This window comes from Dendrobium catenatum, unplaced genomic scaffold (genome assembly GCF_001605985.2).
Source record: "Dendrobium catenatum unplaced genomic scaffold, ASM160598v2 fragScaff_scaffold_390, whole genome shotgun sequence".
Classification (NCBI taxonomy): Eukaryota; Viridiplantae; Streptophyta; class Magnoliopsida; order Asparagales; family Orchidaceae; genus Dendrobium; species Dendrobium catenatum.
In genome coordinates this window covers 9,105,231-9,130,955 of record NW_021318852.1, presented here as the reverse complement: position 1 = coordinate 9,130,955, position 25,725 = coordinate 9,105,231, and the positions used below count along the sequence as shown (strand labels likewise).

The window sequence follows — 25,725 nt, the reverse complement described above, 5'->3', positions numbered from 1 at the left end:
ACTCTTTATAAAATTATAGCTAAAGTGATTACTGCTAGACTCAAACCTTTGATGCCTATCATTGTCAAAGATTCTCAAGCAGGGTTTGTGAAGTCTAGAATTTCTACAGATAGTATTCTTCTTGCTAAGGAGATTCTCTCTTTGGCTTCCAAGAAAGGTGCTCATAATATCTTCTGTGCCAAAATTGATATCAAAAAAGCCTTTGATTCTGTTTCCAGAGAATTCTTAATTGCTAGATTGCATCATAAAGGTTTTCCTAAAGATTTTATCAACTGGATTAAAGCCTGTATCACCAATGTTAATTTCTCAGTGGTTATTGAGGGTGCTTTAGAAGGCTATTTTGCCTCCTCGGCGGGTCTTAGGCAAGGGTGTCCTTTGAGCCCTTATCTTTTTTGTATCGTTATGGATGCCCTTTCTAATTTACTGGAGGAAAGAGGGTTTAAAGGTTTCAATTGTGAGAATTTTCACCTCTCTCACTTGCTTTATGCGGATGATGTACTTATTTTTGGAGAAGCTACTGTGGACAACTGTACTCTGCTTTCTAAGATCCTCAGTGAATTTGGTGAAGCTTCTGGTCTCAAGGTCAACCATGAAAAATGCTCTGTTATGTTTACTAAAAAGCAGAGAAATCAAGATTTGCTCTGCCAAGCCTTATCCATACATCATATTACCTCCAAAATTTCCTATCTGGGTATTCCGATTGCTTTCTACACTTTGAAAGTTGCTGATTTTTTGCCTTTAATGGATAGTTTACATAAAAAATTTAATGGTTGGAAGGCCAATCTTCTTTCTCTTGCGGGCAGATTGCAATATCTCAAATTCACTATCCAAAACACTATTGCCTACTGGATTAGAGGTTCGATTTTGCCTAAATCTGTTTTTAAGGTTTTTAAAAAAACCTGCTCCAGATTCCTGTTTTTTGGTGATATAGGATGCTCTAATAAGATTCATATGGTTTCATGGGACAATGTGTGCAAGCCTAAATCTAAGGGTGGGCTTGGCCTGCCTTCTTTAAATGCTATCCAGTATGCCTTTAATTGCACTATAATTTTCAGGATTTACAATAGTTCCTCTTTGCTGGCTTCTTGGCTTAAATCAACTTACATTTCCCCTTGGAAACCCCCTCCTCTTTCTGTTAGTAAATTCTGGTTAAATATTTGCAATACTGCTTTGTTGGTTAAACAAAATTGCAGTTTTAATATCTCCTCCTCGGCCCCTATAGCCTTGGCTTGGGATCCCTGGTGTGATAATTTTTCACTGTTTGAGTTATTTGGCAGAGAAGTTTTGGAGTGGTTGCCTGATCATTGGCTTAAGAATTATCTGGGGGACAATGGCTGGAATTTGCCTGTTGATTTGCCTTCATCTATTAGGAACACTATTTCTAATGTTCCCATTGCTATTGAGCCTATCACCTGTATCAACTAGAAAGGCAATTCTAAGGTGAAATTTAAGGATTTTCTGGAGGAATTTTACTGTGGCCATTCGGATAGCCTTTGGGAAAATCTTGTTTGGCACAAAAACTATAGTCTTAAGCATACTGTTTATGTTTGGCTTGCTCTGGTTGGTGGGTTAAAGACCCAAGATGCATTGAAAATGCGAAATATTTTTGTCCCTGAGTTATGTTCTCTGTGCTACAAACATCCTGAATCTGTTAATCACCTCTTTTTTGAGTGTGATTATTCCTTTGCTGTGCTTCAAGCCCTCATTCCTGATTTGGCCGGGTTTTTGTTTAGACCCACTGTTCTTCAGATTTTGCAATGGCTTGATTCTGATTATTTGGGCTCTAATCTGTTCCGGGACTGCTTTAAATTGGTGGTCTGTTGCACTCTGTATTACGTTTGGCGTGAACGTAATAGTAGGAGGTTTGTGAATGATTTTCATAGCATTAATACCCTATCTGCTCTATTAAAAGGGTTATAAATATCAAACTGGGTAAGTGGAAAAACAGAGAACTGCTTATGGGTCATTTCTGATTCTGTTACCGTCTAATTGTCTATGCGGTTTTTTGCTGGGAACAGATTATATATTGTGGAAGCTGGAGCTTTGCTGGCTATTTGGAGGATCTTATTCGTAGCCAGGACGATGATAAATTCCCTCTTTATTTCTGGGTCATTCCCTTTGGATGGCCATCTGGCAACCAAGGGAATGCTGCTTTCTCTGCCGGTTTTTTTTCTGAGTCCTGTGCTACTCTGTTTTGGGGACTTTTTTGCTTAGCTGGTTATTTTGGCTGCTATCTCATCATCCTGCCAGTCCTCTCTGTTTCAAGCTATTCGCTTCTGGACTTCGGGAGCTTGCTGGGGCGAATTCGTTTTTGGTCGAACTGCTTCATCCCTTTATGGCTTTGCTGGAACTCATTTTTGTGTTACCACTTCTACTACAGTTCTTTTTACTTGTATTTAGGGTGGTATAGTTGGGGTTTCTGTCTTTTTGACCAACATAAGTTTTTTGTTTTTGCTTATGTTTGGTATAGTTTTTATTATATGTTTTTTCTTGTAATTGCTTCTTTGCTTTATATATAGAAGGGCCTTGGCCCAAAATTTTCCCAAAAAAAAAAAAAAACACAAAATTTAAAATATAATATGCAAACCCCAAGAAAGAGTAAGAATTGAAGTTGAAAGAGCTGCGATCTAAAAGAATAATAATTTTTTTTCTTTACAGTTAGAGAATATTTGAGGGGTCCAAGGGTCCAGCATCGGAACAAAATTTGGTTGTAAGGGAAAGTTTGGAGTTCCGCTTGTTTTTTATTAAATTCATTGTAATAAAATCTTTTTTTTTTTTTTTTGGTTCATGCTAGTGACGTTTTTACACTATGAATTAAATGAGTAAGAAATTTTTTTAAGAAAATAATAATGCAATGCATAATTCATTGCTTTTTATGTACTTTCATCACGCTTTTACTGTGAATATGCATAAAAAAATCACTCCACGTGTCAAGATTTAATTGGAGTCTGAACGTAAAGCGACATCTGAAACACGCATAGAATAATTTCTTGTAGTCTAGTGGATTATTGGTCTAATATCTATTCTGGTTGAATTCTTATTATTGTGCTTGAGCTCCAACTCAGCTCATTACAAAAAAATTTAAGCTTAAACTCATTTGTGATGTTTAACTTTGATTTAATTGCTAAGCCTAATTTTTTTGTTTTAAATTAAACTTTTCAATTTTTTAAAAACTTTTTTTTTAATATAGAATTAAATTTAAAATATTAAAATACATTATATAATGATACTACAACAACAATATTTAAGCCTGAGCATGAACACACTTAGTATATGTGCTCGAGTATAGGCTCGAACTCCAAATATTGGCTCGAAAAACTCAACTCGTAAACTTGTTAAGGAGTCGAGCTGGAATCAGCTTAGCTCACTTACACCCTTATCAAAGAATGAAAGTTGGAAAAAGAAAATAACACCAATAATAATAATAAGATATTCTTATCTCTACATAAAGTTGAAGTATTCCTATAACCTTTTATCATCATGTGTTCTTTAAAGTAAGTAGAATGTTAATTCACAGTAAATTTAATATAATCATGTTGAAGTGATTTTTTTCATCCAAGTTTCTATAATGTTGCCATCTAAGCTATTCTTGAAATTAAAAAAAAAAAATAAAAAATAAAAAATCTCTTATGAGCTTATGTAAGATTAATTGAGTTGGTCAAGATTTTTTATGAATAAAAGAAGCTTGAAAAAACTTAAAATTATATCATTCAAAAATTTACTCAATATGCTAGATTTTTTAACTTAAAGTGCAAAACATTTTATGATATTTCTTTATATTTTATAATACAATAATGGTAGGAGATTATTATTAATATGCTAATCATATTAATTAAACTTTATATAAATATATATTAATTGAGCATCAAATTTCATATTAAAAAATAACAAATAAATAATGCATAAACCTATTGCTAATTAATTTAATGCTATGTATGGAAATCCCAATTGTTAGGAATATTTACATACATAGCGCATAGTTATATATATATAATTACTATTTTTAATATAAATTAAAATGTTAAATATTATATAAATAAATATTAAATAACTAAACCCATAAAAAAAGACCATCCCACTTGTGTGGAAGGCCTAGGGCTTTGACCCCCTAAATTGAAATCAAAGAATATATTCCTATCCAACTAGACCTTAGTATTCTTCGGGTCTTTTTGGTAACAAGTATGATTTGACAAATCATGTACATTCTGAGTGTGTTAAATCCTGAAAACTATTTGATATAACAAATATTAAATCCTATTAAATCTGAGAAATTGTTTGATAACATATGTCATGATTTATGACAGTTATGAATTTAAATGATAAGAAGATAATTGTAAATTAAAATATAAATTTATAATTAAAAAAATGTGCTATGAATTTAATAACATGTTATGCACAAATTATTCATTAATTATAATTTATAATATTAATTATATATTTAATAATATAAGTTATATTAATTAAACTAAGTATATTAATATTTAATTACTATTCATATGCTAATTATTTAATTAAGTTATATTACGTAATTAATTTATGCACTAATTATCTTATTAATTATTTGTTAATTTACTTAATTATTTAGAGGCGTTCTGTTTTCGTTGTAGCTGTTCGGCTTCGTTGCTTCGCAGGTGTAGAGATTGCACGCGTCGCTTCTTCGGCTCCGGCTGTTCGACGACTTTCCCTTCCTGTCGGATCGGAAGTTACGACATTTTGATCAGAAGCAACAACGGAAGCTCGCTGGCTGTGAAGGTAACTTTCTACCTTTCGCGCGCTTCTTCGGCCAAATCCCATAAATCCGCCGAACCGAGGGATTTAGTAAATCCGGGATTTAAGCCGTAAATCGTTAAATCCGGTATTTACCCATTGCCGGGATTTAACGCGCGCACAAAAAACCCTTTAGCTGGATTTAGCGTAAATCCGACTTAAATCCCGTTGTAAATCCGATACCAAACAGCACCTTATGACTTCGGCATCTGCTGCTCTTTCTCTTCTCCCCTCTCCTCTGCTTCGCTTACGTCGTCACTACCGCACGCCTGGTACGCTTCTTTTCTGTTTGTTTTTCTGCAAGGGAAAGCTCCCTATTTCCTTCTCTCGAGCACTTCTTTGAAATTTATTAAGGGATCGGAATTTTTAACATCTGAAGTGCAAACCTTGAAGAAGTCATACTGAAATATGCTATTTTCGTATATTACTTGTTTGACTATTATTTACAGTGATGACATTGATCTGATTTTCTGTGGTTAGTCAGGGGGACGACTTTTTGCGCAGCCATGAGCAGCAACACCACCAGTTCTCCTCCTTCACTGGGGCTGGCGGTGGAAAGTGTGAGTGGCCTTCCGGCCTCCTTGCCAATTTTTTTGTTGCAAGTACATATTTTTCTTAAGTTCTTCATGATCTGATTGATTATCTTATTCCTGAAATTTCAATTTACTAAGATGGTTGCATGTAATTTTTTTTGGTAATTATTTTGATATGTGTTACAGTTGCAGATTGATTTCTATGTCACCCTAGGTCTAGAAGGTGGCACACCAAGACCAAATTTTTTTAATATCTCGGCAATCTACATCAATGTCCTGCTTATATTAGTTTAAATTATAAGATGTAGTGAATGGAGTTCCCTTCTTATTCAGTTCTCTCTTCCACAAACTAGATTTATTTTAGTTATTTATCACTATCATGGAGGTTAATGACGCTAAAGCAAGTTGCTTCTAGCTGGTCCGTTCAATAATCTTATTTGAACACGCTATTTCATACCTTCTTTTTAATTATTTTCTGGAGTTTTCCTGTACTATACTGAACTAGCTTAATTATGTCCACGTAATCAAAATTGGTTGGACTGGTTCTACAGTAGGAGTTTTAGTGAAGTAAGGTTTTTTACACTGCACTTGCAACTTACAAATACCATATCCAGCAGTTTGTGAACTGAACCGCATCGCTTTATCATTTGTTTATATTTACGTTGTACAAATACAGCAACAAAAGTGATGGAGCTGCCTTTCAGTAGATTCTACTTTGCTTTGAATGTGTTAGGCATGTTTAATAATGATATTAATCAACTGTGATAAACGACTAGTCTATGGGGAAACAAAGGCATCAATACATTTTCTTAGAAGCGATACATAATTAAATTTCAGGCATGTGTTTATGGTTTCTTGGCCTCATTGCTTATATGATTTTGATTTCAATTGTAGTTAGAATGTGGTGGACGTACTGGAAGTGTCAAGCAGCAACTAGCAAAATTGTTTGAAGGATCTCTTAAAGTAATATTCCCTGAAGAACCAAATATGGAGCCATTAATTGCAGTCTGCACTGCTAAATTTGGTGATTACCAATGGTTTGATTTTTACCCATTTCTCAATTCTGTGGTTTAAATTCTTAATCTACCATGCCTGCATCTCCATAATATTGGCTTAGTGGTGTTCCTTTGCTATATAATTCTCATATCTTGACCTCATTCATCTTGAAAAGTTGCTTTTATATGATGCAGTAATAATGCCATGGGTATTTTCTCTAAGATCAAAGGAAAGTCAACAGCATTTAAAAATCCAAATTCAGTTGGGCAGGTGCCATGACATTTATGTTTGTGCAATATATCCTGAATCCAAGACAGAGCAATGATATTGTGCTATTTCACTTGATTTCCACTATTTTTACATTGGAAATGATTATTGAACTCTGTTTTGCAGGCCATTTCCAGACATCTCCCTCCATCGAATATTATTGAGTCTACCTCTGTTGCTGGACCTGGGTTCGTGAACATAGTTTTATCAAGCAAATGGGTGGCTCAGGTTTGTTTTCAAGGCTTACATTAGAAAGCAGTTAGAAGTATTACCTAAATCTCGACTGCTATCTGTGTTCTTCATCATGATTAACTAGATTGTTACTGCAGAACATACAAAATATGCTCTTAAATGGTATTGACGCATGGGCGCCAATTTTATCAGTTGAGAGAGCTGTGGTTGATTTCTCCTCGCCAAATATTGCCAAAGAAATGCATGTTGGCCACTTAAGGTCTACTATTATTGGAGACACTCTTTCTCGAATGTTGGAATTTTCGAATGTTAAGGTCTTTCGGCGAAACCATGTTGGTGATTGGGGCACTCAGGTAATTGTTTTGTTGATATGATGTTTAGATAACATGGTGTTATGCTACTTATTCTTTTAGGATGAATTTAGAATGATGTCCATTCATACTTATGTTTTTTGGTTAATCCTTTGGGTTCATAGGATACCATTCTCTTGGCAATTTTATCAAATGGGTTGATTATGTCTTTCCTATAGTCTTAGAAGAATTCTCAGCTCTTCAAGGAAAATGTGTCCTTATTTGATTCACCAAGGATGCTAGTTCTAAAATGGATTTTGGCATGTCTGATATAAAATTTTCTAAAATCAAATGTGGAAACCATTGTACTGAATGACTGTTTAAACACTAGAGGCAGAAGAATGCAGTTCACTTCAAATTTGGCGGAGCTTTCTCCTTTGCTAGGTTGTGTATGCGTGTGATACCAAAAGCTCCATTTTTTTTTCCAGTTATGCATGTGTGACTAACTTTATTTTGATTTTCATGTTTACTTGAGATGATTGGTGAATTTGTACCTCTATAAACCACTAACCTGAACATCTATGTGCGCATGTACATATATGTTATATCCATGATAATTATGTATAATTATCTTTTGCCATTATTCTCACGGTTTTGTTATCCTATATTGAAACATGTCCTAGATATTCTTAGTTCTGATCTCATGTCTTTTTAATATAGCTTATTCTTATCTTGTTCAACATCTAAGGCATGCATGTCTATGTCTATGCTTGTATTTCTAGGTCATGAAATTGTCTTGAAAAACTTGCCATCAGATAGTTCCATAAAAAGCTGCTGGGACCTTTGTTGAAATAAAGTCATTTGTTATTCTATTTGCACTCGCACTCCTCCATTTCTCTCTTGTAAGGATTTGAATCTTAGATCTGTGTTTAGAGATCAAAGGCAATTCCATTCAACAAAGTGATTGGCTGGACACTTGCAATCTCATTGCTTTGTGTTTGAATTTGTTGTAGTGATTTTCATTGTTAACAAGCGAGTTATTTTACAATCTTTAGGATATTAAGTTAGTTATTCTACATTTTTTCATGATTAATTACACCTACTGTATCTTCTCTTGGTTTGTTAAAAAAATATGATTCGCTATAAATGTGAATTCTATTCTTTCAGTCTATTGATTTTTTTACCTTGTCCTTTTAAACCGCAATATGAATTTCTCTCTCTCTCTCTCTCTCTCTCTCTCTCTCTCTCTCTATATATATATATATATGTATAGTGTATTAAATTTTTAGCTTAAATGATAATTTTAGTTATGTTAGTCCTTTATGACATTGACGTAACATTGCTAAATCATTTTAGTTTTCAGTTTTTGAAGGTTTAGGTGCATTTGTAATAATCTTTTAATGTTAGCTGTTAAACCCTTCTATAGTTAGGCATTCATTATCGATTTATTTAACAGGCATGCTTGTATTATTTATTGTTTTGAAGGGTTAAATGTTACATATTTTTGCCTTCTACAGTTTGGCATGTTGATTGAACATTTATTTGACAATTTCCCCAATTGGGAGGATACTGGAGAACAAGCCATCGGAGATCTCCAGGTAACATTGAATTAAATTTCTCTTTTTAAAAATTGAGATTGCCAATTTTGTTTGCCGTTCCATTGTTGTTGATCCTAATCCAAATGAGAACGGTCTGACATGGATAGTAGTATATAGAGAGTTGATTTTTAAAATTTTTGAGATGAATGTTATTGGTGATTGCAAATGTAGTTAGTGCTTGTGCCCTTTTTTGGTTGCATTCTTACTCGATCTTTTGCTTGGTTCATCCTTCAGGAATTTTACAAGGCATCTAAGCGGAGATTTGACGATGATCCTTCTTTTATGCAAAGAGCACAACAAGCTGTGGTTCGTCTACAGGTGTGATTCCACAGTGTAAGCTAGGTCATATCATGTCTAACTCTGCTTTGAAAAGGATGATATGGTATGAGAGGACAGTGGTTCATATGCCATACAATTTTTTTCTCTGTATAAAATAAAATTTTTCGACTTTTTTTTTTTTGTTGGGAAGGGTGATAGTTAGTAGTAGCTTTATTTTATGATTTCCCATAGTAATTATCTTTTGCTAACTTAACTGTTTTTACTTCAAGCATAGGGTGGGGAAGCTAGGTACCGTAATGCCTGGAAGAAGATTTGTGAAATAAGCCGTAAAGAATTTGATCTAGTTTATCAGCGTCTCGGTGTTCATTTAGAAGAAAAGGTATTATTGTGTTAGATTTTTTTTGACCGATCTACTTCATGGAGAATATATGCAATGCTACCATTTTTATAATTGGAGTTGGGTATTTATATTCAAGGATATTTTACCTGATTAATTTTTATCATTTTATCCTCTATACTTCTTGACTAAACAAAATTTAGTAACATTTTTTTGATTGGATTGTAACTTGTATATTTTAAATAAATTTGAATCTTGGAATTGCTGGTTGGTCAAAAATTCGAGATATTTTTTTGTTAGATTTATATGTGTGCAGTTTCAAGTGGATTCTTACAGTGTCCATGCTTCTAACGCTCTGGGGCACTTTTTATGATTAAATATAAGTGATGTTTTGTTTTAATCAAACTTCTTGCATCTCGAATGTACATGATGCATTATGATTCCGTAAGATTTGTGCTCCTCAAAAAAATATTTAGGCATAACGAATCCTCATAAATGGCTTCTCTTGATTTTCTGATTAATTGAGGATTCTATGAGCAAGAGAGGATGATTTTCTTTTATTTGCTTCATTGCAATGGTTGATTTTGTTATTCTTACAAGTACTTTTTCCTTAATTTCCAAATAACGTTTTTCCTGTAAATAGGCGCCATAATATTCTGATGCTATCAAGAATTTATGTACTTTTTATTTTATTTGAACAATAGTATATTTTGTTTTCTATTTTATTTTCTTTTCTTTTTTAGCTATCCAATGATGGGAAAGCATCCAATGATCATGGTAGGTAGTGCATATGGCTTGGTAGACCTTTGGTTTGCTGGCTCGATTGGTCCCTAGCTGCTGGTGGTTCACGGGTTGGCTGTTTTGGAGCATTCGGTTTTGAGCTTGTTCTCTAAATTGCTTGAGCTGAAGTTTAGTAGCTCTTTAATTCTCAAAAGGTACCTCATTATGAAGTTTACTTTTGGAGTGGCCTTGTCCCTTCCCCTTCCCCTTTCTTCTTGTCTCTTGGGAATCCGTGGCTTGTATTAATTGGGGGGCTGAATTCTATGCTTTGAATTCATTGGGAAGTTAATGATTTTTGTGCTTTACCTCTTGGGATCTCACGGCTGGCTCCTTATTCCGTGACCGTTCCTCGTTTCCCGTGGCTGTGGCTCTTGGTCCGTGCGGTTCCCTCGTCTCCCGTGGCTGTCTCCTTGGTTCCTTGTTTGGGTGTTTATCCGTGAGCTTTGGGGGGAGATTTCTATGCTTATTATGTTTTGGTTCTAATGGAAATTAAAGACATGTGGCTCTTGGCATTCCTCTCTCTTGCCTATAAATATGAGAAAATGTTATGAAATAAGGCAGTTGATATTTGTGAGCATATTTGCTATTAACCTGCGGGTTTATTCGGAAATCCTGCGGGCTCTTTCCAACCTTCTTTTTTCATCCCCTCCGGAAATTCTGCGAGCTCTTTCGACCCTTTCTTCTCGGGCTTCTAATCTCTTCGTCTCTCTACAAGTGCCACTCCATCTGTATCCTTCTTCTCAACAGTGAAGCAACTTTAGGGTGTCGTGTCTTGGTTGATTTGGAAGCATTTGGGACAGTCTTGCAGTGGTGGACCATCGGTTTGCTAGTTCTATGCACTTTACTTATTTATCCTACAAATTCGATGCATGTGAGGAACCCGCTCTGACGGTTGTCTGATGATAGCGTTTTTTTTATTTCTTTAAAATCTCCTAGTATCTTTTGTTGTGTTTGTCAAGTTTTGGGTCGTTTGCGTTTATTTAATAAAATTTGTTTTAAATTCTACTCATTGTGTCAGTTTTCTTCTTGTGTGTCTTTTGTGATAAAGAGATATAGGTTCCCTATATCCCTTGTCTACATCATATTCTTTCTTTGATATCTCATTTTGAATATATGAAATTTTTTATACTTCTAAACCTTAATGCTTGGCTATCTTCATATGCTATTTTATGAGATTGCAAATTCAATTTTTTCTCCATGTTTATCTCTATGCGTTTTCAAAGCTGAGCATCATTTTGATAATGCATTCGTTTTTTTTAAGTGGTTTGCACTAGGTGATCTGCTCAAGTTTGGATTGTGTGAGTTTACAGCCTCACCCAAAGCCATATGTATCCTTTTCTAGGTTAGATTGACTCAGCTCACACATATAATTTCATTGAGGCAGATAAAATGGGGATATTCACCCAAAGTTGAGCTACAAATGTCATCAGGTGGGCTTGGGTTTCTGTTGAGCTTCAGGTTAAGAATATTTTCCTAGATCGATACTTAATTTGGGTCAGGTTGATTGGGTTGAGCGGGTCATCTTCATGCCAAGGTCTAGTTTCATCCTAATTTCTCTTAGTGCACATCATGCTATAGGTGGTAACAAAGCTTCACTGCTGCATCCTGCTAGGTCAAGTGATTATCAAAAATCAACTTTGATTTTGAAGTTTCACTTTTTTTATCATCATCAGCTGATTCAGCTCTAATTATTCACCTTCTGGTAACCCACTAACTTGTTTTCACTTAGTTGGGAAAAACACTCTGCATTCTCTTTTAATGTTCTTTTCATCTTCAGCATCATTTTTCATGAATATCAAGGTAAACTTTGAGATTCAGAGTAGACAAAAATATGAGAAAGAAAAAATAGGAAAAAGTGTAAAAAAAGCTCGTGCCTTGATCGATCCTTCAACTTTGGCGATAATTTTTTCACTGTCAGGTACCAGCATCATACTTGACCAACATTTATGTATAGGGTATAATCCCTTGGGTTTATTTATCATCCGAAGACATTGGATGGAATGATCATTTAATTGTTCTCCATGTTTACCACTACTAATTTTTAAATTGTAGGTCATTCAACAGCATTTACTTTTTTCTCCTCCAATTTCCCAGTCTCACAACACTTACTCTCCGTGTTTACTATTTTTTTTTTCAAAATGTACGTCAGTCAACAACATTCGCTTTTCCCCCCCAATTTTCTAGTCTCACGATGCTTGTGTCATTGAAAGGTGGTTTCAAAGCTTCATCAGCATCACTTTACTAATGTTGATGGTTGACGAATGTTTAAAGAAAACGCCCTATGATCTCATATGTCATCTTATTGAAAATGAGGAAATAGAGCTTTCATGTTGATGGTAGTGAGAAAGGCCTTGATACTAAACTTTGTCCTGGTTTTAGTAGGTAAATCAGGAAAGCTAAGCGCCGCCTCTAGGGTTTGTGGTGCCCGAATGAGAAATCAATATAATCCTTGCAAATACGTAGCCTTTTATCACAGTAGAAGGGTTGCATATTCCAATTTATATTTTGAGCAAACAATAAGTGAAGAAATTGTTTAGAGAGAAATTCAAATTCTATTATATTCCTTGGAATCATATATATATATATATATATATATACATTCCAAGAGAATAAATATAAAAAAGAAAGACATTTAATCTAATTAATTATAATAATCATATCCTATCGATCTCCAACTACATCCCTTGGATTACTACCTACGGATCTCCAATTGCAGCCCTCAGATTATTGTCCATGGATCTCCAAGACTCCAACTACAACCCTCGAATTGCAGTCCACAAATCTTCAACTGCAGCCCTAGGATTGCTACCAACGGATTGATGATGTGTCCTCCCCTTGGCTGTGTGATTCAATACTCCCCCTCAAGTTGGGTTGTATAGATTGTAAAATCCTAACTTCCAAACAAACATATCAAGTATAGAGCCCGGTAGTGCCTTTCTTAGAACATCGATAAGTTGTTCATGAGTTGGGGTATATACTACTTCAATTTCTTAGTCTTCTATTTTCATAGATATAACGTTTCTATCAATAGTAATATGTTTTGTTCTGCCGTGATGTACTTGATCTTTGGCCATACTGATATCAGTTCAATCAATACTTGTCTGATCCAAATACCTTGACAAATAGTAATTGTTAATGCTTTATGTTCAGATTCTGCACTACTTCTGAAAACTACAGATTATTTCTTGCTCCTCCATGTCATTAGGTTCCCCCACACAAATGAACAATTTCTTGTGGTTGATCAACTATCAACATGACTTCTTGCCGAATCTGCATCAAATTAAATGATCAATTTTCAACCATCATTTTTCTTGAATAATAGCCTTTTTCCAGGAGTGTTCTTGAGATATCTCCAGATTTGATATACTGCCTCCATGTGCTCCTTCATAGGATCACTCATATATTGGCTTACAATACTCACAACAAACTCAATATTTGGATGGGTTTGGGAGAGGTATATAAGCTTTCCTGTAAGATGTTAATATCTTCCTTTATCTATTAGAACTCCATCAAATTCTATCCCAAGTTTGTAGGATCCATAGGTGTACCGGTTGGTCTGCATCTTAGCATGTCGGTCTCCTTCAACAGGTCTAAGTTATACTTGCATTGTGAAATGCATATACCTTTGCTTGATCGAGCTACCTCTATACCAAGGAAGTTTCTAAGTGATCTTAGATCTTTAACTTCAAACTCCTTGGACCAAGCCTGATTGATCTTCATTATTTCGTCTATATCATTTCCCGTAAGGATGATGTCATCCACATATACAATTAGTACTGCTACCTTATCTCTTTCTGACTGCTTCACAAACAAGGTATGATCTGCCTGGCAGTGTTTAAAATCATAACCATTTACATACTTTAAAAATCTTCCAAACCATGCTCTTGGAGGCTGCTTTAATCCATGCAAGGTTTTCAACAATTTACACATTTTATCCCTTCCATAAGACTTCTGAATCCACATTGGAATTTCCTATGTAGACTTCTTTCAGGTTCCCATTCAAGAATGCATTCTTGATATCTAGTTGATGTAGGGGCCAATTTAAATTTGCTGCTAAGTAAAGAAGAATCCTGATGGTGTTGAGTTTTGCAACAGGAGCAAAAGTTTCCCGATAGTCTATTCCATAAGACTGAGTGAATCATCCACCTTATGCTTTACAGTGAACACCCATTTGCAAGTCACAACTTTCTTTACTGGTGGGAGTTTGTAATCACCCATATTTGATTTTTTTCCAATGCCATAATTTCTTCTTTAACAATTTGTCTCCATCCTAGGTAATTCAAAACTTTCTGAATATTGGTCGGAATCTGTACATCATCAAACTTGGAAAGGAAGACTTGATAAGTGTTTGATAATCTGTTATAGTATAGAGATATGTTGATTGGATGCTTGGTGCATGATTCTTTCTGGCCATTTGATGACTATCTCCTTTTGAACTTCCTCATTTTACTCCTTTGTATGAATTTCTACAGTTGCTGGATCCATTGAAGCAGAGTTGACAGGTGCAAGATGTGTCTCACTGCTCGGCATATGCTGATTTTTCTTTCTTTTTTTTTAGTATACATATTTGTGGGCTCCGAAAATTCGGCCCCGGCCTCCGCTCGCTTTGCTTTTTCTTCTTTCAGGGGGAGTTTTAACGGATGAAGTTCTGGGGTAAATTTTGGGAAGGCAGATGGGTTTGTAGATAAGACACTACCCATAGATTTCATCCTCATTTTGCGAGGACTTTATGATCTGAGTTTTGGTTTCCTATAGGCGCAAGTCCCTATAGTTAATTACCTCTCCCGATCATGAGAGAGAACTTTTGATTAAGGCTAGTCGTCGATCAGATACATAGAGATACGTGTTATCTGGCATATAGTAGCAGCATTGGGCTTGGAAAATGTGAAAATTAGAAGGTTGGAAGATTTGATATTTAAAATTGGAAATTTCAACATCTTACACTTAAGGCAGATGGTGGGGGAATGGATGATGGGCCCGATCAAGATCCCATGGTTCCGTCATCCCGGGCCATCGTGGTCCCTGGTTTACTTAGTCAGAGGAGGTAGTCGACCCAACCTGATAGAAGGATCCTTGTCGGCAACCATGGGTTGCTTCGTCCAAGGGGACGTTGTAGACTTGGGATAAATGTTTGTTTAAGGGGATAAATTTAAATCCACCTTAGCTAACAGAGGGCTTTGTGTCCTATCGATTATATCCTATTGATTAATATCTCAAAGATTTGGTGCCACTAAGGAACATATTAGCTCTGGCCATAATCACTATCTCATGGTGTCATTTGACGGCAAAACCACTCGGTTCAGAAGGCCCTGGTTCATAACCATTTATCCTGCGATGCCATTTGGCGGTAAAACCGCCGGTCAGAGGACACGTACCATGTCCTTACTAGCAGGAAATTGTTTGAGAATGGATCCTAGTGATATTTTTAATTTGGCATTTGGCTCTATGTGAGCTGAAGTTATATTCAAATTTGTCCACCTCGGTAAACTGTTGCGGAGGGTGAATGGATTTTATGTTTTAAGTGCTGGATGGTTTGATTTCAATTTTAAATATTTTTGAATTTTTTAGATTTTGTGATAGCATTTTGAAATATTTGAAATTGACTCCTCTGGCTGAGATCTTCTATCAATGCGGCTATCATCGGTGTGAAATGAGTTATTTCCCTTTGTTGATTGAACCTTGTTGACTCTATTAGTTTATTGACAGAGGATTGGGTTCGCTATAGGCTTTGTACCTTTATTAGTGAATTCTCATTATTATAGACCTTGAAGGCATAATATGAATATATTAAGACAAATATACCGGTCACCACCACCGTATATTTATCTGATGATTTGAACCCTGTCGACTCTTATTGATTCTCATAGAATGATCGGATTCAAACTTGAATTCAACTATTGACCCGCGCAGCATCCCTAGATGTCACTGTGTACTTATAACACCCTTGCCCCGGGGGCCCACATGGGTATTTGGGGTATTTATAATTAAACCCTGTCGACTCTATTAGTTTGCCGATAGAGGATCGGGTTTCGTAGGTTTTATACCTTTGTTGGTGAGCTTTCTTTATTAAAGGCCTTGAAGACTTAATATGAATGTATAAAATAAATATTCCGGCCGAACTCGCGACCACATATTTATTTAATGGTTCGAGCTATGTCGACTTCCATCTACCCGCATAGAAGGATCGGGCTCGAACTTGGAATCACCATATAACCCGCGTATCATCCCTGGGCGTCACAAGTGTACCAATAACACGCTCGTCGGGGCCCATGCGGGTGTATTATACATTTACCCATTTCGTATAACTATGTGTATACAAGTTAAGGTGCATGTGCGGGGGTATTTTTGAATGTTTAATATTGATCATTTGAATGTGATGCTCTACTTGAAAGCTCGTACACGTCTTCTGTCCGTTTGCATGAATGTTGCGGATCCGATGGCATGTTGTAGCAGCTTCTGAATTGAGTTGTTTGTTGTTTTATATAGGCAGACTGTCATACACTACTTGTTGCTTTTTGTAGGTGGATCATAGTGCACTAACGAATCTCCTGCTTTACATTTGTAGATGCATTCACACGATGTTTTTTGTTCGTGATCATTGCTTTGCATACGAGTCTTCTAGAACTGACATCATGCATTTGAATTTGTTGTAGTTATTCTGCATTTTGCTTGTGACCAATACATTAGATGCATAACGGGTCTTCTACAGCAGGTTGTAGGAGCCTGTGTTTGTCACTGTCCTTCTATATTTGCCCGTAGATAGTATGTTGAGTACAAGACATGTCTCTTGTAATGGCTCATAAGGTTCAACTCTTATTGTATGTTGTGCATCTTTTAGTAGGAGTGCAATGTATTGGATACAGAAGGGTCTTCTACAACAACTTGTAAGAGCCTATATCTGTTGCATATCATCTGCTTCTGCTTCTGCTTGTGGGGAGCTGGTGTTTTTCGGCTGATATTAAGTGGTTATTGATTATCATTGTTTCACATGTGTATATTTGCTGCATATCGATCCTCCCATTTTTGTAGGAGACTGATACATTTGCTTGCATAATGTTGTTAAATGTTGGTTGAACTGCATTCGCCACCAATCTTTTCATGCAATGCTGGCGGTCATCATTTGCAGGGAACTATTATATTCTTCCATGAGTAGATTGACATTAATTTTAGGAGTGCTATATTCGTCGTAAATCCTCTGATGTCACTAGTAGAGTTGTTGTGTACATTAAAAATTTAAGAAACTTTTCTTTTACAAGCTCTACTGCATGCTTTGCAACTTGTTACATTCGTTGTATGTCGACCTCCTTTATTTACTTATGTTCATCACCTGTATGCTTTGAGAATTTACTCAGTGTTCATTTGCATTGGGAGTTTACTTGCCATTTGTATTGTGTCTATTTGGAAGTCTTGCATCATCTTTTACAATCAATTTGTATTTGGGATTATGCGTCTATCAAAGTCCTTATACATTTGCTTGCATGGTTGAAACTTTCCTATCATTTGAAGGTCCGATCCACTGCTTAGTGACTTGTGTCATGCCCTATATATGAATTCTCCATTTGATCTTGATTGAGAACTCTTGATTATTAATTAATGCTTACATATCACAAAGATCATTTGCTATTTGATTGCACTTTCTTTTGATTTTTGCTTGCATGTTGATCATGCTTAGATGCCCTCCTTCACGAGTCTCCTATTTGTATGTTTGGGATTTATTTTCAACATCCTCCACAAGTTCACTTAATATTCTCTTTCAAAATTGAAATGATACTTCTTTATCCTTTATTGAGAGCTTAGTATTATGATGCAAACCCAATTTTCATTATAGTTCAAGTTCTAAGTCCAGTCCGAGTTCATTTCATTTAGCATCCAAATCAGTTCGAGTCCAAGTCTTATGAAAATCCCCTGCGATCCAACTCAAGTCCTTGCTTGAGTTTAAATGTTCAAGTCATGTCCTTGTTCATTTGAGTTCTTTGAGTCATTATGAATTCAATGTTCCTTAGGATTCATTTTGCTTAGATTCTAGTATTTTTTTCAATCATTTATGGCCAAATATAAGTTCAAGTGCCTGCAAAGTCTCATGTTGTTTTAAGTCCTTGTCTTTTTTAGACAAAATTTTAGCAGCCTCCCGGCGTCTCCCCCGTTTAGGGAAAATTTCAGGAGTCCGAGCCTCTCGCTGCACTAGAGAAAAGCGTGCACGGGTAGTGTCATAGGACACTGCGGCCGTAATTTTCGTCCCCCACCACGCTAGAGAATGGCGTGCATGGGTCTTCAGGCACCGGTTTGAAATGCACAGTTTTATATTTGTCCTCGTCTCGCCGTAGGCGTCACACCAGGTTCCCTTCCCACCACAATAGATCAAAGCTTGCATGAGTTGGTTTACCGGAGCACTGCTAACGTCAAAAACGAGGTTTTAGGAGATTGCCTGCCTCGTCACAAGCATCGCAACGAATTCCCTCCTACCACGCTAGAGAAAAACGTGCATAGGTGGTTGTTCTCCGCGTTGCAATTGCCGAGAAGGGGTTTTTGAAGTTTAGGAAGTTATACCTTGGCGACCGGTGACGAATATGACGGTGTCGGCTCGTGGATCGAGGTAAAGAAAAGTGTCTTTGCATGTCCTTCTCACACGAGGTAAAGAAAAGTGTCTTTGCATGTCCTTCTCTTTCTCGTTTTGGGAATAATTATAATTCATAATCATCAATAGTTATAATTATCAATGATTAGGAATAATTATAATTATCACTAATTACAATTAACATATATTATAATTATCAAATATTATAAATATCAACAATTATAATTAGCAAATAATTATAATTATTAATAACTATAATCAATAATAATTATAAAATCATAGTTATTGTAATAAAAAGAATCAAATAAATAGGATTTGAACGAGATTTATGCTAAATCATGGAACTGTCAATCTCACAGCAAGTTATATCCTATGTTCCCCTCTTCTAGCCGCAAATCCAGGATTTATCAAGCTTGTAGTTCGACGGGTTTACGGAATTTGGCCGAAGTAGCACGTGAAAGGGAGAAGTTACCTTCACAGCAAGAGCTCCCGTCCTTGGTTCCAATCCAAATATGGTGACTTCTGCCCCAACAGGAAGGGGACGCTATCGGGGGAATCGGAGGGAAGAGGTAAGATGGCTCTCTTTCTCTCTCTCTATCTATCTCTGTGTGGACCCAACAGATCGGAAGCAGCGATGGCTTCCGTCTGTTGGTGCAAATGGGGAGTGCGTCGGCCTGAGGAGGAGATCGGGGTTTGAGGGGTTCGGAGCAGGTCAAAGAGGGAGATGTCAGCTATGTAGAGCGGGAGGTTTAGTCGTAGCTAATAGAAGTCTTGCGGGTTGGAGGAGGTTTGTGAATGACTGAGCCATAAGTGGGCTCCATCTCCTTCATGTTTTAAAGACGTGAATGGGAGAGATTTTTGCACGTGGGAGATGTGATTGTTCGGCGCTGTTTGCAGAGAGATGAGACTGTAGCAGGTAGCGGCATTGGCTTCGACAGGGATTAGGAATGGGTCGCCTGGAGCATGTAATTTTATATACTCTTTTTTTGTTTGCTTATGTGTAGGTCAACAATATTATTGTTCCTTAATTGCTGTTCTTTGTAGGGATTGATTAGGACTTATGGGTGGATGTAATATGTCTGAAGTTGTAGTTTGAGATATAGGGATATACCTTGGGAAATGCTCGTGGTTTGAATTTCTTGTGATATTTGTTGATTTTGACTGGACTCTGTTTGTTTGTATGATAAGGAATTCCACTCCCAAGTTTGAAATTCTCCTTCACTCTCCCTTTGAATTTTAAAGAAGGTGACATCCATGGTTTCAAATACTTTCCTAGAAATAGGGAAAAACCATTTGTAACATCTTTTTGTCGTGGAATAGCCAATAATGATGCATTTTTTATCTTTGGTCAAGCTTGTTTATCTTGTGGATTGATATAAACAAACGAAGAGCACCCAAAAACTTTAGGTGGAATGTTTGATTATGAACTGAGCATGAGGATAGGCTTGAGTAGAGTTTGTTTAGGTATTTCAAATTTTAGTATCCGAGAAGTTAACCTATTTATTAGGCATGCAGCAGTAAGAATGACTTCCCCCATAGATATTTTGGTTTTTTGTGAATAGCATAATAGATCCGACGGCTTCTAGGAGTTGCCTATTTTCCTCTCATCTACCCTATTTGTTGAGGCGTATACACAGATAAACGCACTTGGATTATCCCTTGACTTGATTGGTATTCTCTCATGATAGGATGTAAGTACTCTCTCCCATTGCCTGATTTTAAGATTTGAATTTTTGTATCAAACTAGTTTTGAATCATCAGTTGAAATAGTTTGAATATCTTTTCAACTTCAGATTTTTTTTTCATTAAATAAACCTAAGCGAGTCTAGTATGATCATCAACAAATATCACAAACCACCTTGCTCCACTTATATTTTTAACCCTTGTGGGTCCCCAAATATCACTATGGATCACGACAAAGTGTTTAGAAGGTTGGTAAGGAATAATTGGGTAAGATGATCTAGTATGTTTAGCTAGTTGGCAAGTTTCACATTTGAACAAATTTGAATTTTTATTAATAAATAAATAGGGAATTTTTTTTTCAAGATGCATGAAATTTGGATGACCTAACCTATAATGCTACATGATAATCTTTCTTTCTTGATTGACTCTAGAATGACTCTCAACATACTGACTTATAATAGGATGATTCTTAGGAGCAACAATTAAGATTGCTATGGATTTGAGTGTCTTGATGTAATATAACCCAGAACACATCTGAGTACTATCAATCTTCTTCTCCGAATCTAGTTCCTGAAAATTACATACATTATTAGAGAAAATTGTTAAGAAATTAAATTTACTAATGGAAACCAGTTTACACTCAAGATTGGACACATAAAGCACCGATTTAATTGTGACATAAGCAAAACCAGTTCTCAAAACTTTAGATGTTGAGCCATCAACAAACTTAACTATTCGATTTGAATGATAAGGTTAATAGTCATGAAGGAGTGTAATGTCTTATGTCATATGATCTGATGCTCTTGAGTCAATAACCCAATGTTTGACTATTTTATACCTGAGTGAGTGTGTAGGCAGGTAGCAAGCTCTGGAGACTGTTGGTTCGTAAGCAACAACTTCAACATCTCTAAATTATCCTTGGTGAAAGGAATAACTTCAGCTTTGATGGATGATCTTGTGTGGTATGGACAGAGTTCGCATTGCTTTCTTCTGCTGATTGTTTTGCCTTCCAATCAGCTGTTTTTTCATGAATCTTCCAACATGTCCTTTGTATGTCCTGGTTTGGCACAATGATCACATCATGGTCTAGGAAGAGGAGAAGAGTTGCTTGCAAATCCAGAGTTTTCGATGTTTAAACTGGTAATATTTGGATATAAGGATTAGATCTCGCTATCCATGGAGATGGTTGGGTTTTCTTGATTGAAAGAGAAGATGAATTTTGGGCAGGGACTATCGTGCTTGAAGAGAGGCTATCGGGAAGATGATGGAGAGTTACCGCTGTTTGGGAGTTTGGAAGAAAGGGAGGAAGGGTTGTTGTCGACACTCAGAGAAGGCTTAGGATTTTCCTAGGTTATGATACTATGAAGAAATTGTTTAGAGAGAAATTCAAATTCTATTTTATTTCTTTGGAATCATTATATATATATATATACACACACACACATTATAGGAGAATAAACTAAAAAAGGAAAGACATTTAATCTAATTAATTATTAATAATCATATCCTACGGATCTCCAACTGTAGCCCTCAGATTACTGCCCACGGATCTCCAACTGGATCACTGCTTACGGATCTCCAACTGTAGCCCTCGGATTGCTGCCCATGGATCTCTAACTGCAGCCCTTGGATTGCTGCCCGCGGATTGCTAACGTGGTCTCCCCTTGACTGTGTGATTCAACAATAAGTTGTTAAAGGAGCAATCCACCATATCAAAGAGCTTCCTCCTAGAAGTGAAGAGTATTTAAGCTTATTGCTGGCTCACCATGAGGAATTTGTATCACTACATCCCTAGTGAGCAACGTTGTGAATGTGTCACCCATCTTGAAGCTGATGCAATCAATTAGATAGAAAAAGCCAAGAGGGGAGAACACTAGGACTAGTAGAACATTACTCGATTCAAAACTTAGAATGCCAACATCAAACAAACCTCAAAACAAATAAAAGCCAAACAAACGAAAACTAAATTAAAAATAAAAACAACTACCCTCAGAATAACCGACTAGCGATTTCCTCACATGCATCAAAATAGTAGGTAATATAAAAGATGTGCTAAAGGGCATGCAAACCAAGGGTCCCCCACAGTTACAAGGGCCAACGTCCACCAAAACTCCTCCGGTAAATGCTACCAAATCAACCAACTAACACCTCTAATAGCTCAAGAAGAATGATATAAGTGGAGTGGAACTTGCGGAGAGAAGGAGATAAGAAGCCCAAGACGAATTTGAAGAGAGGAATAGAGAAATGGAACAAGCTCTCAAGCTTTTGCAAGAAGAAACTCTAGAGTTTTTTTAGAGAACATGGCTCAACAATCAACAACCTTTTATGCATCAAAACTTCTCATATTTATAGGAGAAAAGGGGTAGCCAAACAGCCAAAACCACCTCCAACCGATCCAATTAGGATAGGGGAAATGGAAGGCCAACAAGCAGTCCAAAAGCAGCACCCGAAGAGCCACAGTGGGAACCTGAAAGGCAACCATGGGAAACAGGAACGGGCACCACAGGGAACCGGAACATGCAGCCAAGGGGGAAGGAACTTGCCACGAGAAAAGGAGCCAGATGGGGGAAACCGAAGGGCCAGAGAGGAGAAAGAGCAAGAATCCACTCCACATAATGAGCTAAAAAGTAGGAGAACTTTCCAAAATCATGAGCTGAAAAAATAGCAGTTGAAGCATTAATGAGCTGGAACATAGCAGCCCCCAAAAAAACACAGCAAAAAATCGAGCAGCCAAGCCTAAATCGAGAAGAAACCAGTAGCCCTATAACCAAGGCACCAAAATAGCTAGCACACCCAAAGTTTGCCAAGCCCAAGCACTACCTACTCATGATCATTGGATGCTTTCCATCATAGGGTAGCATAAAAAATAAAAATAAAAACTATAGCATTAAAATTACAATAAAAACTAAACAAAAAAAAATGAAATGTGCATGCATTAGAAGCTAATGGAAGATTCCTTAGTAGGTGGTAGGAGTGTCAATTATTGACATGACCTGATAACCCGACTCGAGCGTGACCCAGAAAATTCAGGTTCGGGTCAACCTGTTTAACAAATAGGTCGGGTTCAAATCTTACTTTTTGACGAAATCGGGTCATGTTTGGGTCAATCCACTAACCCAGAAAAAACATGAGTTCAACCTGCTTTCAGGTCAATGCATAATAAGGTGAGGATTTTACGGGGGCAAAGATGGCTGGCACAGGGGTATTGGGGTCGGTGGTGCTTATTGTGTGCGCTATCATGTTCGATTTTCGGCCTTGAATGCTTTGGATTGCACTATGGATGTCGAAGGGCGGGAGAGTGGGCAGCCTGTAGCTGCACACGATCATGGTTAGCGTGATCGTGATAGGCTTGGTGAGTGAGATGATGGGGGCATCCTTTGTTGTCGTGATAAGACAAGACAATCAACGCATTTCCTGAGGACAACGTTGAATGTCAAGAGAGGCGTGGTAGTATACTGTGCACATGAAGTAGGGTTAGGTTATGTCGGGTCAGGTTCGGGTTCAGGCCTATGACCCGTTTTACCTAATCGGGTAGAATTTGGGTCAGATGAATTGAAACTGGGTCAATCTCGGGTTGGACCCAAACCGGACCCGAAAACCCATTTTGACAACCCTAGTATATGGACTTTGCCCATGAAAAGATTCCATATCTTTCGCTCAATATCTCTCTTGACGTGGTCATAACAGTTGTCTACACTAAGGTAGAGTGAAGATTTAAGAAGATATGCCTTGCCGCTAGACCAGCACAGTTCTTGACACCTCTATCGAAGTTATATATTTCAGATTTCTATGACTGTATTGGCTGAAGCTTATGAAGCATGATAATATTGCAATATGATATTAATAATTATAAAATCATAAGCTAAAGAAAAATATAATATGGTCTTATCACTTTCATTAGTTGCTCCAAAACTATAACAACCACAAATGCTTTTAAAATCATCTACCTATCTACCAATAAATCCATTTAAATCTCCTCCAATAAAAACTTTCGTCGAGAGGTATTTTTGTATTAATTCTCTTAAGTCATTTCAAACTTTTAATTTTGAACACATCTAAATCTATTTGAGAAGCATAAGCGCTTATAATATTAATAATCTTAGCATTAACAACAATTTTTAAAACTTTAATTCTATATCCAATTCTATTAATTTTTACAACATTATCCTTCAAACTCTTATTTATAAACACCTATAAAATTTTAAGTACGACTCCTAAAATATCATAATTTTAATCCTATACCATCAATCTTTTTAGTCTTCTCTCAAACCTATTTAGTTTCCTGAATGCATAGAATATTTATCTTCCTATAGATCATAATATTTATTAATTCCATTAATTTTTCTATAAGGAAATCTATATTTCAAGTTCTTATCCTAATTTTAGTTTCATGGACTAACTTTTTTGCCCACATCCGTACATGATGTTGGAATCCTTGCCTACCTAACACTGCACCCGGGCACCGGTGCAACGACCCTTGCTCAGTTGTCGCTGTATTCAGGCCATACAATGTGTCGCTTCCAGGGAATGCCCTTGCATTAATACAATGTATTAAAGGATTCATGTCATGATTATATGACAAGTTTTACACTGGCTGTGTAATATTTAATGCAACCCTCCACTTTTCTCTTCCAGAACTTGGGACATAGCAACAATAGTATTTATTGAAATCTTTTCTAATTGAATTATTTTTCAAATTAAGGAGGGAAACATATTAGGAAGGCGTATCATTTTTTCAATTATTGATTTCCTAATAATAAAAAAAATTGTTTTGTGCTGAATTTCTTTTGTTCGTTGGCTGTTTTTGATACCAAGGCGTATCATTTTTTTTAGAATATTATTCTTTTTAACGATGCAACCTCCCCTGTTTACTACAACATAGTTCATTATTGTAACCTACGAGTGAGTATTGAAACTCCTGTCCATGTATGATTTGAAGAAATTGGTTTTGAAAGTGCTGACAAATACTGAAAAAAAGTATTGAAAAAATTAAGAGGCCCTACAACCAGACGGGTAACTATCATGTTTGATGGATTATCAAATATTATGAAGAATCGAAGTTTGATAAATTTATTGATTAATAACTCTTACGACATAGTGTTCTTGAAGTCTATTGAGGCATCTGATTAAGTAAAAGTTGCTGATTTTTTTTTGTAATACTTGATGGTGTTGTTGATGAGATTGAGGAGCACTTGATGGTTCGAGTGATAATAAGTAATGTCATTGCTTACAAATATATATAAATATATATATATATATATAATCATTAATGGGTTTTGGTGGTTATGAGAAAGTTTTTAAAGAAAGAAATATTGAGACTTGCAACAACAAAATTTTTCACTGCTTATTTTACTTTGCGGATCAGCCTTAAGTCCATATCTTTTTGCTTTATTCATGGATGTTCTCACTAGACATTTGCAAGAGGATG

General features: G+C 36.3%; 1 protein-coding gene across 5 annotated transcripts in view; it reads left to right on the top strand.

The window, feature by feature from the left end:
• The first annotated feature begins 4,696 nt into the window (after nt 1-4,696).
• Nucleotides 4,697-25,725, top strand: part of LOC110105823 (arginine--tRNA ligase, cytoplasmic) — a 33,116-nt gene continuing 12,087 nt past the window's right edge. Inside the window, exons 1-10 of one of the 5 annotated variants that reach the window (XM_020835471.2) lie at nt 4,708-4,752; nt 4,958-5,039; nt 5,252-5,327; nt 6,195-6,337; nt 6,491-6,566; nt 6,690-6,791; nt 6,893-7,108; nt 8,563-8,643; nt 8,878-8,961; nt 9,197-9,301. In XM_020835471.2, the coding sequence (XP_020691130.1) occupies nt 5,274-5,327; nt 6,195-6,337; nt 6,491-6,566; nt 6,690-6,791; nt 6,893-7,108; nt 8,563-8,643; nt 8,878-8,961; nt 9,197-9,301 (861 nt within the window). In that variant the 5' untranslated portion in view covers nt 4,708-4,752; nt 4,958-5,039; nt 5,252-5,273. Of the gene's footprint in view, nt 4,753-4,835; nt 5,040-5,247; nt 5,328-6,194; nt 6,338-6,490; nt 6,567-6,689; nt 6,792-6,892; nt 7,109-8,562; nt 8,644-8,877; nt 8,962-9,196; nt 9,302-25,725 lie in introns of those variants that run through there. The other 4 variants (XM_020835470.2, XM_020835473.2, XM_020835472.2 and 1 more) reach the window with 4 other exon arrangements.